This window comes from Typha latifolia, chromosome 12 (assembly GCF_019914945.1).
Source record: "Typha latifolia isolate L0001 chromosome 12, TyphaL0001v2, whole genome shotgun sequence".
NCBI classification, from domain to species: domain Eukaryota; kingdom Viridiplantae; phylum Streptophyta; class Magnoliopsida; order Poales; family Typhaceae; genus Typha; species Typha latifolia.
Window position 1 is genome coordinate 10,320,612 of NC_133097.1, and position 16,774 is coordinate 10,337,385.

General features: G+C 36.8%; 2 protein-coding genes across 5 annotated transcripts; one reads left to right on the forward strand and one right to left on the reverse strand.

Moving 5' to 3' along the window:
- Window positions 1–200: 200 nt before the first annotated feature.
- LOC140798728 (zinc finger CCCH domain-containing protein 13) lies at window positions 201–7,606 on the forward strand. The gene is made up of 11 exons (XM_073152750.1): window positions 201–527; window positions 2,501–2,638; window positions 2,830–2,863; window positions 3,510–3,648; window positions 3,811–3,867; window positions 4,530–4,627; window positions 4,722–4,793; window positions 4,898–5,109; window positions 6,069–6,265; window positions 6,419–6,631; window positions 7,338–7,606. Exons 1-11 carry the CDS (start codon window positions 401–403, stop codon window positions 7,431–7,433), a joined length of 1,383 nt encoding a protein of 460 aa, XP_073008851.1. The 5' UTR covers window positions 201–400; the 3' UTR covers window positions 7,434–7,606.
- Window positions 7,607–8,314: 708 nt separating this feature from the next.
- LOC140798815 (uncharacterized) lies at window positions 8,315–16,223 on the reverse strand. Of its 4 annotated transcripts, none has more exons than XM_073152877.1 (20): window positions 15,880–16,223; window positions 15,695–15,783; window positions 15,453–15,562; window positions 15,311–15,365; window positions 14,895–14,983; window positions 14,694–14,760; window positions 14,558–14,620; window positions 14,226–14,396; window positions 14,010–14,103; window positions 13,854–13,933; window positions 13,605–13,680; window positions 13,494–13,537; window positions 13,095–13,162; window positions 12,763–12,848; window positions 12,506–12,663; window positions 11,093–12,407; window positions 10,616–10,902; window positions 9,464–9,688; window positions 9,210–9,366; window positions 8,315–8,876 (listed from the first exon to the last, which is right to left on the reverse strand). In XM_073152877.1, exons 1-20 carry the CDS (start codon window positions 15,989–15,991, stop codon window positions 8,572–8,574), a joined length of 3,651 nt encoding a protein of 1,216 aa, XP_073008978.1. In that variant the 5' UTR covers window positions 15,992–16,223; the 3' UTR covers window positions 8,315–8,571. The 4 variants fall into 4 exon arrangements, with proteins under 4 accessions (XP_073008978.1, XP_073008980.1, XP_073008982.1 ...); XM_073152879.1 differs by having other exon boundaries at window positions 14,895–14,976; window positions 15,880–16,208; XM_073152881.1 differs by having other exon boundaries at window positions 14,895–14,976; window positions 15,311–15,362; window positions 15,880–16,178.
- Window positions 16,224–16,774: the final 551 nt, after the last annotated feature.

The window sequence follows — 16,774 nt, forward strand, 5'->3', positions numbered from 1 at the left end:
CTACGGTTGAGATAGGAGATCTACGGATGAACGAGATGATGTGCAACAAAAGATGAGCTACGGTTGAGATATCGGGTCGGATCTGTGTGTATCGTTCAACACGAAATCGAACCCACTATCTTGGAGTCGGGCCGGATTTTGATCCAAGGGGATCCGAACCGTTCACCGGCCATTGCCCCGCCCCCCCACCACGATATCACGGAAGGAATATAATAATCTTCCATAAAAGGAGAGCTCTATAGCGATTTCATACGGCAGCGCTTGGAGGTCTCAAATCCCCAGTGACGACGAGAGGGTAGGGTTTTCTGGAAACCTAATCTAGGGTTCTTACTCCATCTCCATATCTTTTGCGATCTCGCGGGCTCGATCCGTTTTATATTTCTCTCATTGTGCCGCCGTCATGCTGGGTCGTAAGCTCTACAAGACGAAGCTATGTATACTGTTCCAGAAGGGACGCTGCTCTCGAGCGAGCTGCAACTTCGCCCACGGCGAAGCGGAGCTCCGCCGCTTCTCTGGATCCTTCAATGGTTAGTTCCTGTCGTACATATTGGGGGAAAAAAAGAGAGGATAGAATTAGAGGAGAGTTACTGAATTCTGTTCTTATTTCAGGGTTTAGTGCTTTATTTTTTGTTACTTAGTGAGATAATGTTCCCGTTATAACTATTAGATATCTATTCTTCTTTTAGTTAGATTAATTCTTGGATCTTGATGGTCGATAATTTGATGTCTTCTGAGATTTCCTTAAATTCTAGCATTATAGTATCTTTCGTTGCTAGAATACCTTTCTGATCTTCATCTTATGTGCTGTGATGTTTCTACATGGGTATAAGATGACAATCTTGACGAAGAATTGATGATGTCATGTGTAAGATATTTATCAGTAGTTGCTGAAACTTGAATAACATTAGATACATCAATGAAGACAATCTATCTGTGTATCTTGACTGCCTGAGTTGTCGCAGAAGCATCGCATCTCCTATATTGAAGATAGAGAAGTTTGTCATTTTAATTACACGTTTTCTTGCTATTGCTAAAAGTAAGCTGGTGTGGCCTCACATTTGTGCTTGTTTGTTTTAGACAATTTTTTTATTAGGTCATGATTTTGCATTTGATATAAACCATAAGATGCTCATGGTTTATAATGTGATCGTTATCTTTTATGATTTGTATTCTCCAATAATAGCATCATGAGGAAGCAATAACAAACAAAGAATCAAATTTTGTGGATTACTGGAACGTATAGAGAGGAAATGCCACAAGACAGTTGGAATGACAAGTAGCTTTGAATTAATTTTTTTTATGGCTTAAATAACTATGGAATTTGTTGTAGATAGTTTAGTAAAGGATATAATGAAATAAATAGTTGAATAATATAAAATAAAGTAACAGTGAACATAGGTTGAGGGAAGCATGAGCCAATTTGAGTGTCTATAAACTATTCTTAATGCATGCTTAGTTAAATTGACTAAAACAGGAGAATTTCAGTAGTGGAAAGTTTAAATTAGTCGAATAGGACAAAAAAATGCTTAGAAGTGCATTATCTGCTTTTGTTTGCTTGCTTTTTTTGCATGTACATTATGTAGTATGATTTGTTTACTTCTTGCATTGACAACTTCAGTGCCATATCCTGCAGATGGAAAATACTTCCTTAAATTAGTGGTCAATAATCTAGTCAGATGAAGCTTATTGCAGAAAATTGTGGCATTGTTCCTGGTTTTCTTTTGATTTTGTTACCATTCAAATTATCAACCTTCCAAACAGATTTATTAGAATCTTCTCAGCTGGAGGATGACATGCTGATTTTGGTAGCCCCTTCAGTTGGTATTATTGTATTCTTTTCATCTTTATGATAATTATTCGGTATCAGGAGGGGGACATGAGGGATCTTGTGTTGTTTGCTACATGCTCATTGAAATGCGTACTATGTGTCATGATCTCTGCATTAACAGGTTCTGCAAATAATCAAGCGAGTCATATGGTTCTTTTGATTCGGGTGCATCAATCAATTTCATCTGGTTGAATCCATAGTAGCTATTATTCACCAATTTGTCATATAAGGATAGATTTGTGGAGGGATATCTGGACACAGCAGAATGAAATATATTGGATGATACTTGGATGGACTTTCTTTCTTCATTATATCTTGAGATATTATTGAGGACAAAGCTGTTCACTTCCTATTACGATAATCAAATACCACTTCAGAAGGAGGATTTTACTACTTTATGCATCAGTTTTACACTATCTGAGAGGTTCTGTTGGTGATCCATGGAAATACCTGGGTATTTTCTTATCTGTTAGTTTTATGGCTCACTTGTTTTGTGGCCATTTGGAATTATTGAGGAGGCAGTGCTACTTGTTATTAATTGAATATCTCATATAACTCAAGGTTATGGTAAGCTTAAAAAGGTTCATGGGTTATCTCGCCTCCTTGTTGCCTGCCTTCAATTATTCAAAAAATAAGGCTCTCCTTTGTGAAACCTCTTTTTCCTGACTGTAGGTAGGCGTGACTATAGGAGTGGGGACTTAAGAGATAAGCTTGACAGAAGAAATTCTCCGCATAGAAGATACTCACCTGGAAGGGATTCTAGAGGTCGTCATTCTTTTCATGCTCAAAAGCCAATTTCACATGACAGGGGCAAGTATCCATCCATTGTTTTGTCCTCTTCGTTGTTCTTTACCCTACCACAGTAATATATTTAGATTGAGTTTATAGGTCTCTGCAAATGAATTTTGATTACATGAAATACTTGCTTCTTTTTAAAAATTATATAGTGCTTTCTGTACCATTTTCTTGTATCCTCATGTCTCTTGGAAATCTAATTGCAGGCTCTAGCCTCTCAAAGTCCCCTATCAGAAAGAGGTAAATGAGTTTATATATATTTTTCAGTCTTCTTAAATTGGGTCACAAATTTTAGTCCATCAATTTACTTTTGTTTGGTTAATGTTTATAAGTATACTGTGCAAGCATGATTTATGGAAGCTACTTTAGCTCGAGGAGATTAGCTAGTTGCAAGTTTTAGATCTGGGTCTGATTTTAGTTTCCTAACTCACTAAAAAGAAGTATAGATTTTGCTTGTTTTAACCATGTATTGAAGTATAAACCGATCCCGATCCGTATCGCGGAAATGGATCAGCCAATCCCCGTTCTAAAATGTTCGAACAGGAAGACCAATACAGCCGATACTATTGCTTTTTTCCAGCAAGCGATCTCGATCCCAAAACTGATACGAAGAACTTTGGTTCTAACTTTATACATAAAAGATACTGCAATTATTATTTTTTAATTCAATTGTTTGTTGTAAAAAATTGTATAATCAGTAGAGTATAGAAAGTATACAAACCTTTAAATAATGTCAAATCCAACAAAAAAAGCCTCTGCCAACTTCCTTTTACACAAGATACTTGCAAAAGCAATAAAAGTTACTTTTATCTTTGACACTTGAGAAGGGTGCAACCCAGTTCAGGTGTTTCAGGCTGTTTCACCAAACTTTTCATGGCTGTCTCAGTGAGAGAAGGCATAGGAAGAGGCAGCTTTCAGATGGAGAAAGTGATGCATCCGGGAGCTTAAAAGTTTCTGAGAACCATGATGATAGGAGAAAAGAAGACAAGGGTTCTTATGATGAGAAAGATGAGCTCGAAGAGCAGGTTAAAAGCTTAAAAAAATTATTTTTTGCATAGCTCATTATTCTTGCACCAATCTTCATCTGGAAGGTCTGGGTACTTATTATTATCTTTTACTTGATTGTTGTGCCATGTTTATATCTCCAAGCTTGATTTTTCCCTTAACATCATTTTAACTCTGCGCAGCTAAAACAAATGCAGTTGGATATGGATATTCTCAATGATGATAAATCTCATTTAGAGGTCGGTTTTACTTTTCTTCATAAATTTTATGCTGTAGATTGTTCCATGTCATTGTTACTCCTATCCTACCTATATCTTTGATTTGTAGCTGATGCTTTGACTTCAGACTATTAAAAGTGCCTGCAAATGCAGCAATATTGTTGTTTGAATATTTTATTTTTCCTGCTCCTTTGTGATTGATATTCTGAGTGTTTTGCTTCTGTATGGTGCTCTTTCCTATCTTAGATTTATAGAAAGAATCATAGTGATAACCTATGCTGTAAAGCATGTAAATTAATACGAAATAAAATTGTTTCGTATTTACCAATTAGTGTTTGACTGTTTTCTAATACGAACTAATTTATCAATAGTCACATCCATTATTTAAGAATCTTCATATACATAATTGTAGTTCTAATGCATTTCTTCATTAGTTTAATGTCTATTGAACAGCTGTCCTAACTTTAGGACTGGCATCAAATGAGTTTCATGACCATGGTTCTTATGGTTGAAAACTTGAAATTATATGCTACTAATTTAACTTCTTAAGAGTCTTCTGGATTTTCTTCTTCCTATTTTTTGGTACTTCTCATTTGTGATGTAATCTTTGAGCTGCTTTGCCGCATGTATCACATCTTTGTAATTAGTGGTATCTGATATTAATTTTTTTTTTTAATTCATAGATCATTCTGGAGGAGAAGGTTGATGAAGCAAACATACTTTCTAGTGAAATAGAGAACCTTGAGTTGCAATTGAGCAAGGAGCAAGAAGAATGTAAAAGGTTTTTATTCTATTATTAGTGTTGGAGAACCTAACATTCCATTGCTTGCTCTTTTTGTCTTATAGTTTTATTTATTTATTTATTTGGCGGTTAGGATCACCTCAAAATTAAAGAAGTTCATTAAAGCTCATGGGCGTTACATAAAAGCACAAGCAGAGTTAAAAAGGCAGGTCTCAGTTACTCATTTGATAACTGTCAATCTTGCATTTTCTAGAATAATTTTTGCAAGCTTATTGCTGCGTTTGTTGACGTGCGGGAAGAAATTGATAGGTCACAAGCCCGTCTTCAGAGGTTGAGTGATGTCATTGCTTCAGATACCTTAAGGCCAGCAAATGAAGAAGATTCAAGTGTAAATGTTCTGAGTGATGGTGAACCCAACGATGATTACCAAACTGGTTCAAGGAGTGATCAGTTGCAGAATCATGTATCTTCAACCAACAAGAGACCTTTTGCCTATTCAACAAGTGAGGAGGCAAAAACAGGTAGCTCTTTTGAAAGTTCCATATGGATGATTTTCAAGACAACCATAATATCATTCCATTATAATTTATAATTTTGGAAGTTGTGAAAATGTGTTCGTGCTGGTACTTCAAAATCTTATTGTGATAAATCAATATATCATATAAAGAACTCCATAATGATTGAGGTTGTGAGAATGCTTACATTGTCTTTGTTTTTTATTTTTCCTTTTGCATTTAAAGCAACAAAAATTTCTTTAAGAGCACATCACTTGGATTGTTGTCTTGCGGATTTGCTTCATTGACACAGCCTGTCCAGCAACAGGGGATGAGGCTTTGAACATCTTGCTTTCTCAAAACAGTGGATCAGCCTCGTGCTAAAACCCTCTCTTTCTAATACATCAGAAGTTTATGCACTTACATGTTGCATGTTAAGTTTTCATGTTTCTATCTTGCAGAGGCCACTCAGACGTATATATACCAGAAATCCTTTTACATGATTTCGGCATCCATTTAATCGTCTTTTTAGTGCACTTTCCTTTGTCATGCTTATCATTATAAGCTTCCATTTCTTATTGGGATTTTAATAAGTACATGTATAGGTCAGGATGGTTTGTCTCATGTCAAGTCATTTTGCTTTCATCTATGTCTGCCCTCTTTCAAGTATCAAACTTCTGATAAAGGAATCATTCAATTGCTTGTTTGTATTTCTCTTGGCACAGGCGAACAATGTTTTTTTTGTTGCAGACTTGCAGTCAGTATAATACTACAAATTCCTATAAGAACTCTTAACTCTTGGTTAGATGCTAGTCACTTTTCTTGTAAATATCAACTTAAGTTTTGTTTGTCTGATTGGGCCTTTTAATTTGTATATTTAGATTTGTCTTCTCTTGCCTGCTTTTGTAGGTTTGAACTTCTGCTAAAATCAAAATTAGGATGTTTTCATGTTTCTTGTTTTGATGCCATCCTTTGGATTGTTTCAGGGATTTTACAAAAAAAGGGGAGATTTTCGGATGTGATTTCTAAATTAGAGAAGAATAGACTGGAAGGAAGTACTCCACATGTGGCATATAATAGCAAGAGAATTGAAACAAGGAAATCAGTCTTCATTAAAAACAAGATGTTGGAAGAAGATAAACGGGGATCTTTTGTGTCTGCTGGCATTGGTAATTTGGACAAGGTTAGATATAATTTCTCATGCTTGAAGCTAATTATTTGGGTGATGGTTGGAAGCTGTAGGTCTAATAATGCTGGAACTTTTTTATTATTCTTCTCAGAACTTTTTACATGCTTGAAGAATGCTTTGATTGATTGGTCATTTTGCAAATAACAGCTAAAGGTTTCTGAAGTGAAAAACCTGCTGCCCTCGACCAGTATGGCTGCTCATGCCGTAGATGAACTCGGTGAAACCATAGAACTGGAGGAGAAGCTTGAATCAATGGAGGGTACTAGAATCCTTGGAAATGGATCTTTAAATAAGAGAACCAACTCATCTTATATGCCGCCACCGCCTCCTCCACCAGTAACTCAAAATGCTTACAAGCAAGTAAGAAGATTTGCTTAAGAGATTGCCATTCTATTTAGCTTCTTACATGCACCTAATATAAGATGAAAAGATATAGTTCCAGATTTCCAGGTATAATTATTTATGGCTTGTTCTGCATCTCTCTTAATTCACTGCATTCAATCATTGGATGTTTGCTAGATAATAATGTTTGAATCCCTTATCCGGTTATTCATTAATTTTTATCTGTTATTTCTCATCATGGAATTTGACTTCGAAGAAAGTGTCTTGATGATAAAGAGCTGAACCAGCAATTAGTTTACCATGGAAAAACTCACATTATTGTCAATGCACTTTAACAATAAAACAACATGACTCCTCCTTTGATAATAGAAGGGTCTTCAGATTTCTCTATGGTTATTTTGAGATATTTTCTATGCAAAATATGATTACTCTGGTTATTGATGATTTTACCCCTATTGTTTTTGCTAATTTTTCCATCCTTATTTTGCGGTGACCGGTGTTTAAGATTTATTGACAGCAAATTATGTGCTAAGAATGCATCTTTTAACTTCTGTGACTCCATGATAATGACATATACAATTTCTTTAAAAGATTTTTCATGCTCAACTTTACTGTGTGACCATAGCATAAACCTGTTATCGCTCCTGAAAGCAAACGTCAACACTTTTGCCTTGAAATTTTGTGTGAATCAGCAGCCTACTTACTAATTTGGATGATTTTTCAGTACGAGGGTGATGATGAGGAAGTGGATGTAGAAAAGGTGGATTCTGAGATGGTAGATATTGATTTCAACAGCGAGGTTGAAATTGAGCAGGTCTAACACATCTATTTTGTTTGTGGGTTAGTTTCAGGAGGGAGGAGGCTTTTTGTATTTTCTAATTTGCAGCTTCTGGCTTTGTACATCTTGATGAATTTCTGATTCTGGAAACTTATTTTCTAATGTAAACATTTTGTCAACTTAGTCATATTGTTCCATGCGATGGCCAAAAGAAACATCTCTTCGTCCTTCTTTCTTGACGATTATGACTAGAACGATTTAACTGGAAACAACAAACCATCTGAAACCAAATCACTTTTTCCTACCAGAGGATTAAGGACCTGTATCTCTAGACATTGTACTCATGAGTGGTTCATGTTTTTCATGGAGCTTCTGTGGATTCAATTTCATACGCCTGTCGATTACTTTGGGTATCTCTATTGTTAAATCCTTTTTTTGCTATCATCACATTGCTTTTTATAGGGTATTCTATATATCTACCAGCCAGTTGCTTATAGGTGCAGATATTTGCCAGAAAAAGCTACGGATTCAGTTATATGCTATCAACGCGACCTACCAGTTTTGTACGATGCGTTATTTTATTTTATTTTATTTAGGTTGAGAGAATCCGATGCGTATTGTTATTGCACGTACGCTTTGGTGTGCAGTTGTCGGTGTCTATACTTCTCAGCAGCGATAGTTTGTTATGCACACGACCCGCCATCCATTCCTCCCGTGCCCAAATTTACAAATACATGGAAAAGAAAAGGTCGATATCCTCTGTCATTAAAATGAGGGATTGGGGGAAGCTTCAGACCCCCCAAGTTCTACCTACATCAGTAATATGGTTTTGATGAGCCTCCAAATGTAAGATAAAAACAAAATTAAATTAATTAGATAAAAATTTTAATACTGTCATGTCGCTAAAGAATGAAAGAGAAGGATTGACAAGTAGTTATTTCCCTAATTATTCAATATTATTTGGGTAATGTCATAGCAACTTGATCTTCCTTCTTGAATTTCCCTTCGCTCAAATGATAGACGCACGGTCTGGCTATAAGGTACAAAAAGCCAGATCCACATTTATTTGAACCTGGTATGCGCTCAACAACATTGTATGTACAAAAGAATAGGACTACGCTCAAAAGATTTCCAGTTTCATCTTTGCCCTATACACCGAAAAAGAAACCTCCAGTCCACCTTAAATCAAAGTACGCAATCTGACCAATAAAATTTGGATGCTCTCAAGCTTTTGGTTCAGCTGTTTCATTTCTAAAACATGTCTGGAATCCTCTGAACTGCTCATCTTGGAAACAAGGTTTGAGCATCTGACCTGTGAATCTGACACCTCAGCTTCTAGTGAAGCAATCATCGTTTCCAAGGTCTCATTTGGACCCTCTGCAATGCTATTGGCGGTCGGAGCTCGAGGAGAGAAGCTGATACTGCCAGCACTACTTCGCCTACTAAGTTTTTCTGGTGTAAAAATCTTATCCAAGCCTCCACTCCCTGCATCAATAATGAAAAACACTTGCAAAGTGAGTTATCCTACTAGCCAAATTTATATTAAAGTAATTTTGAGGCTAAAATAAAAGCATGCAAGAAAGAAAAGCTCCCAAAATTGACACAAGATCCACATGATCACCATTTTACAAAGTAATTTGCAGGTCTGTCAAACAATAGAGTTTATTCTTCTGCTTTCCTTGTAGAACAAAACCAAAAAGATGGCAACTTACACTAGCAAACTTTACTCCATGTACATGCCGAGACAAGTGATTTGAAAAATATAATAAAAAAATGGTAAACAAATGAATCTTAAATATCTATAAATCAATTACATACCAAGATTGCTGAGCTGATCTATAGTACTTTGGCCAAGAGACTCATCAAGCTTAAGCAAACGCAGAATTCCCGCAGCAATTCTACCCATGGAATCAACTTCGGACCTACAAAGGCAAGCAAGATGCTCCAGTTCCTCTTTTGTAGCAACTGCCTCTATCTGTGTCATAAGCCCAAGATAAACAATTTAGCCTTCTATTATACTTGCAAAAACAACTTTTATCAACAAGATTATCATATGACAGAAAATTCATTACAGGTTGTTTGACTGAAAACTGGATATTCTCTATTGTCCATTTGGCTTCTTCATCACTTCCATGTTCATCAATGACTAAACTGGCCACAATGTTTATGCCTTCACCATTATCAACAGTTCCCATACTGTTTGTATCTATATCTATTCGAGCAACTTGCATCATATTTGCTTGGATGATTTCATTTCTGTAACGAGGCTTCAGTGCCTGCAAACCTTCCACTCCCACCTGAAAGCACCGAACAAACAACAAACCCAGATTAGGAGATAAAACCAATAGACTATTCAAAGTAATGAATAGTATTTTATAACAGAAAACTAGAGACAATAATGTATCAAGATAAAATATTGTAACCTTAACATTGGTAACAGCACTCTCTCTCCAAAATAGGGGAGAAACCATTAAAAACAACAATAATGGTTAGTTTTTCATCATTTGTTAGCAAGCTAGAAAATCCATGTAGTCTAGCAAAAATGATCAAAGAGGCAAATGAAAGACAATCCAAGAGTGATGGAAGAGATTGGTTCATCATTTTAGAAGATTGTGGACTTGGCTAAGAAAACTTATTTTGATTGGTTCAGTCAAGTCATATACATGTCAGGGACCTTCAGTTTTATGCATCTCATGTAAACTTCAATCACCAGATAGTTGATCATGAAACTAGCCACTTTAGGCATCTCATAAAATTTCTGTGTTGCTATACATACATGTAAGACGGGAATATGCAAGATCCAAAAAATCATGACCAAAGAAGGATATGCTTAGAATGTCACAAACTTGAAGACAAATATTAAGTTAGATAACCAAGAATTGCACCTGCAATGTTGCAACCAATATGACTTCTTCAGGAAAGATGGGCACATTTGGATGAAGCAACAAATCGTAGATGCAATGTGCAATTTGTGGGAAAGGATTTTATGATAACGATGATATATATTTAAGCATCATAACTGGCATTTGATAGTGTGGTGGTGAAATTGTTCGAGATATTCTCTACAAAGAAATTTATCATAAAATATAATAGAGAACTTTTGGACTGCAACTTGGCAATGTTAAGTGAAAAAGAAGTGACAGAATTTTCAAGTTTGCAGCTAATAATTTTTAGTTATTTATTCAATGCGAAAAATAGAGAATATTAAGGCAACCAAAAGATACCTTGAATGATTCCACAGGAAACATCTTTTTCTTCCGCAAATTGATGATGCTACTAGTGTTAGATTTACCATTACTTTTTCCTTTTACTTGTAAGTTTTGGAATGTCATATGCCAACACTTATCTTCTCTACTGACAAAATCACCATTGCAAGGCAACCACTCTTCTCCTATTTCTTCCATCCCTTCAAGAGCGAATAACCAATTCTTTAGTTCTATTGATATATCAAGATCATCCGGCATCCCCAGTTCTATAAGTTCACCATGACCTTCATCTTCCAAATGTCCATCTGAAATAATGCAAGAAAAGAGGAGATGGGAAAAGAGATTCAGAAAATAACAAAGAAATTTCATTTATGATATTTGAAATTGATGCATGTGATTTTCATGTACAGTTTAAAAACTTTACTCTAGCAATAAGAATATTTTCACATTAACAAAAATATAGCACAAATTGAAAGTTAAGTTTATATGCCATACTGTGCTTATTGGAATTAGCAAGAGAAGATGACTTGAAAAGCTTTGCGAGTGGACCAGAAGATAAGTCCTTCACTCCTTTCAGCAGCCCCTCTCCAGGACCACCATCTGGCCCAAGAATACCAAACCGATGCAACAAAGATTCAGTATAGCCTATTCCACCACCCAGGCGTACACCAGATATCTTAGTGGACACATTCAAACTATGGCACTCCAAATCCTGCATGTCGTAAGGCATCACATGGTCGACGGTAACATCAAGAAATGGAACTGGCTTCACCTGATACTTGCTTTTGTTCTCAACCCAAAATACAGCCCTCATTTTGGGATGCCCATTCCCGGTTACCACAGAGTCATGTTTGTCAGACACCCCTACCCTGTTATCATAATTGACTGTAACTCCATCTAAACAGTTGACAGAGACAGTTTCCCAGTGTAAGTTGGTTGAGACTGCAAAAGCACCACCAAGAGTACGATGGGACACTCTTAGGAAAAGATCTTCTCCAACAAACTGAACTAAGGGAATACCTTGAATGTCCACCCAGGAAGATTCCAAAAAGTTAAGCTGTAGAACATTTACATATAGACTTACTGCAGTATCACTAGGAATTTTTTTCATTAGTTTTTTACCCATGGACTTGCCATCTGTTATCTGCATTTTCTTTTTACCGACTTTTGTTATCTGTTCTCCTACTCTACCAAAGTAACCATAGAGATCTAAAACAAAGAATAGCTGCTCAACAGAAGTATAAGATAAATATTGCTGGCAGGCTACCCCGATTCTGACAACACCTTCTGGAGGAGGCACATCCAACAAAGGGCTCCCATCTGCAGTGGCCATAGCAGCCTCAAAACATACATCATGCAGTTCAACACACCTCCACAACCCTGCAGACCAATCACCAGAACTTTTCTGTCTTGTTAGCCTGCTGCAGGTTTCAAGTGAGAGGCTAAGGTTTGAAGCTCGAGTAATCCACTTCTTCTGACTGGCATCAATAGGTTGGTTTTCCCAGAGAATAAAGCAAGCAGGATCTTTCTCCAGATTTAGTAAAGTGCACTTCAGTGACGGTGATTCTGATAAGCACAGATCCTCTACATGAAGCCTTGCTCCAGAAAAAGATGAATTGGCAAAATGGTTCCCATTTTCAGTGAAATTTGCAATCTTCCCAGCATCTAAAGGAATGGAGAGATCAAACTCTTTGATATTGAACATAAAGGAATTGACTGAGGAATCAGGCAATACAGCCCCAGGGCTGACTACAATTCCATCAGCCAAGAAAGAGGAGATTCTCAAACATGACTCCTCCTGAAGAGTAATCTGAGAGAAGCATAAACACATGAAATAAGATGACCAAAAAGGGACAAACATCAAGTGTTTGAAACATTTAATATGAAGATTTTTTTTTTTTTTTTTACCAGAAGGGGTTGGCAATTGATGACCGTCTGTGAAGCAAACTTTGGTGGGCAAGGTGAAGGGTTAATCTGAAGAGAATGAAGGCAAATCAGAGGAACCCCAACATCAAATTGTAACTGTTGATTTCCTAGAGGATAGATCGGAGGACAAAAATTTTCACCTAGTAAAAGTAATGAAAAAATTAGTCTAACAAATTTAATTATTGTATGCTAAAGCATAAAGTGTATATCTAGCCACCAAAGAAATGACAAGTGATCACCAAATTTTGGCACATGCAGTGATTCCTGTGTAACAGCCTGCATTGATGGTTGTACCAAGGTGCATGGAGGGTGTGAAAAGGTGTCCCTGCACAGAGAAAATTGTTTGTTGATCCTTATGAAATTCTTCTATTTACACCAGAAAAAAGAAAAATAAAGAACCATCAACATTGGCATTACAAACAATAAAACTTGAAATGATGCTATAACACAGTGCTTCGCAAGTACTAGCCAAACGTAACTTTCTGTTTGTATAAATGAAGAAGGTAAAGAAAGCGAGAATTTCTAAAGTTGGAGCTTCGACAGTAATACAGAGAGTAGGCACAGGAATTACCTCAGAAATAGCCCACCGACCTTAATGCAAGATAAGTTTTTTGTGATTTCTCCATCTGATACACTTGCCTGCCAGGAAAAGAAAAGGTACGAATGAACTCAGTGGCAAAAGAAAGGGTGAAATAAGCAAGAATCAATCACACATTGCCTCAGAGGATGCAGTACAGTTGGGATAAAATGTAGAAAATTCTCTATATTTTATTTCTCTTGAAGAAAAGAAATCAGAAGCAAATATATAAGTTGATCCTACTATCCTAGTATTATACCTAAAAGGCCACTTTTGTTGATGAAAGAACATATTATACAATTCCATTCAAATTCAGCTAAAAGATGCATCTTTTTGACAGAAACAAATATATAAAATATTCACAAAGCTGCAAATATGCTAGGAGAAAATTACCCGCGAGAAAAGGAGGGACTGCATCAAAAGTTCTAGCTGAAACTCTGGCAATCAAACAAAAGTTAGTGACAGCCAGTATCCAAATCCAAAGAATCTGAAAATGATATTTACCAGCATCTCTGATGCAGAGAAAAATATGGTCCACAATGATAGAAACCAACGAACATCCTGCTGCTTCAGTGCAACGCTGCTCAGATCAAATCAATATGGAAAATGAGGAACTTAACTCCTACTGCACTCAATAATGAACACCTACTACATATAAACACAGGCACCTACTACATATAAACACAGGTGAGAGCACAATGAATGCAGGAACAGGCATACACAGATAAAGATAGAGGCAAAGACAGAAGAAACCTGTTGAGCCTTTGGACCCATATCTCCCCTGTTTAGGCAGACATACAATCCCGTCAAAAACCGGAGAAAAGCTCTTAATCCTGTGCAAAATAATTCCAATTTTCTAAACCCCAATATGGTATGTCAATGAAGATTAAAATATGGATCATGAATTACCAGGTTCACTTAAAGCAGGACAGACAGCTTCTGTAATATGCAACTGAACCTCAAGCCCAAGTGGACTGTTCTGTTCTGTACGCTGAACAGTAATCTGATATTCAAAGAGCAGTTAGAAGTGAACAAGGTGATATATTCTTTAACAACTCAAACAATAATATGTTGGACCCAAGATACATTAGTACTTTGATGAATGCTAAGGTCACATTTTCTTACATTAGCCTGTCCAGATATTCCTTCAAGGAACCTTTCACCGCCAAAAAATAGTCGTTTTGCACCATCATCATCTCGTCTGTCCTCTTTACTGCTAGGGGAGTCAAACCTTGCGTCAGTGAACATATCAGGATGAGGTAATAGATCAACCGATAGTGACTGCCATTCTAATTTCTGCAATTTAAAGAAGTATAACAATGTCAGAAATTTGAATAACATGATACATGTACACATATATATACACATATGTATGTATGTATGTGTATTGAGCCAGATAGAAAGTTGTATTTGGGGCCCAATCTTATAGCGACAAAAAGGAAAATTAAAGTTGAAACCTTGAAGACATAGATGTATTTTTTATTATTGGAGAAGTCCCTTGCTTCTTTGAGGTTGACAACCTGCCAAAAGAAGTTCTACTTGCAGTAACTGTATAGACATATAAACTGTACTGTGTGAGAAATGAAGAAATACCTGCCAATTTTCGTTTGTGGTATAGAGTAAAAGGTTGCGTATTGTGATGGATGCTAGTGGTGGTGACCTGGCATTTGGCAAGAAGAAGGAACATTCAGTCAATTTGTACAGTTTACTTCATTAGCATCAGAATCAGGCAGGAAGGAGCAAATTAAATAGAAAAGCATGATAGCTCTCTCAGAAGTTCAGTCAAGCAGCTACCAAGTTGCACCTCCTTGACGCTTAGCACCACCTCGTGTTTCAAGAAGAAGGTTAACAGTACCTACTTCCAAAGTCATTCCATCTGCAATCTGATGTGAATAAACTTACATTAGCTTTCAAATTTTAGTTTTTGCACATGAATGTTAGAAGCTTCAGTACACTATAGATGCAATTTAATTTACACTAATAATAGCATTTCCACCACATTACTCTATTTGTAAAATCATCTAATAATTCTAGATAGTATCTTTAAAAAGACTGAAGATATGCTCAGAAAATCTAACACTAGCTAACAACAAATTAGACACAAGATGGGATGCAGAGTTGGCACGCACTAAACAGCTATCAGCTCAACGGCTGTTCAACCAATTAGAGAAAAATACAAGATGCATGCATCAAGAAATTCAAATCACGACCTTATCAGAAAACCCATATCCGCTGCCTTTTGTAGAGGTTGTAGATGATTGACTGCTGTGAACAAGAGAAAACACAAAGAAGACCAATCAGAAAAATTGCAAACAAGAAACGCATATTCACATTTAAACCAATGAAATCAACCTGTTTGGACTCTTCAAATTGTCACAATCAGTATTCTCCTCAAGAACAAGATCTAATCTATCAATCTGAACCAGAATCGGTTCTACTTGCACATTCGAAACCGAAGGAAGCTGCACGAAATGAATGAAACCAATTCAGAAACAGATCAACATTTGCCAAACCTACCCACCCAATTCTCTTTCAAAAACCTACCCACCCAATTCTCTTTCAAGTACACCAAGTCAAATCAATATGCAATTTACCGTGATCTCCAATTTCCCAACTTTGGCGGTGGTTACATTTATAGCCGGTGGCAATCCGACGCTTGCGTGTAGCACATCGCCATCTATATCTGCGCCAATTCGATCAAACGAATACATGAATCGATCCAAAATTGGAACTGTTTAAGAGATTTAAGTGGAATTGGGAGATGGGTTAAGTTGGAGACCTAGATTGGAGAGCTGGGCGGTGCGGCCCTGGAGCTTGAATTGGTCGCGGGAGAAGGACTTGAGCCAGTACTTGAGCGTGTACTCCAGTGCTCGGGCTATGATCGACTCCATTTCCGCCTAAGGAGATGAGCCTCTTCCCCTTCTCAAAGATTCTCAGAGCTTCTAGTATATTCCGGATCTGACGGCCGCCGGTCGGAGAATTGCGGGGATCGAGATCGGAGCGGGAGAAGAGGAAAGGAGGGAGTTAAGGGGGGGGGGGGGGGGAGGAGTTGGAGGAAAAAGAAAAAAAAAACCCCCCGCTTTCTTCGATGCGTTTCCTTTTTCCTATATTTTCCTTTTCCCCGCTTTGCCCTTGAGTTCATCCACTGTTTTCGTCGGCGAGAGAGAGAGAGAGAGAGAGAGAGAGAGAGAGAGAGAGAGAGAGAGAGAGAGAGAGAGAGGTTTTGACCAAACTAACACTCCCCAATATCTTATTTTACTGAAATTTACCGCACCCCCTAAATCTAATACCCAAAATAATCTATTTTTGGCTCATAAGGTCACTAATAAAATACTAAGCAGGATGGATATTTTAATTACTAATTAATTTAAAATTTTATTGACGATAGATGCAGAGATAGTAAAAATAGATTCATCTTATTGTAAGTTTGGGGAATAGTTTAGTTTGGTAAATAAAATTTGAAGGAGTGATAGTCAGTTTGTTAAGTAAAACTCTTTGTGGATGACCGCATAGTATCTTTATGTGATTATCATACATATAGTAAAGTATCTTAACAAATATCTCAAACCAAACAAAAGGAATAATAGTTTGTGGTGGATGAAAGTAATAATAATTTTAGCTATTGCTGCATGCTTTTGAAGTTTTCACTGGTTGTTGGTAATGAATGGTAGCGT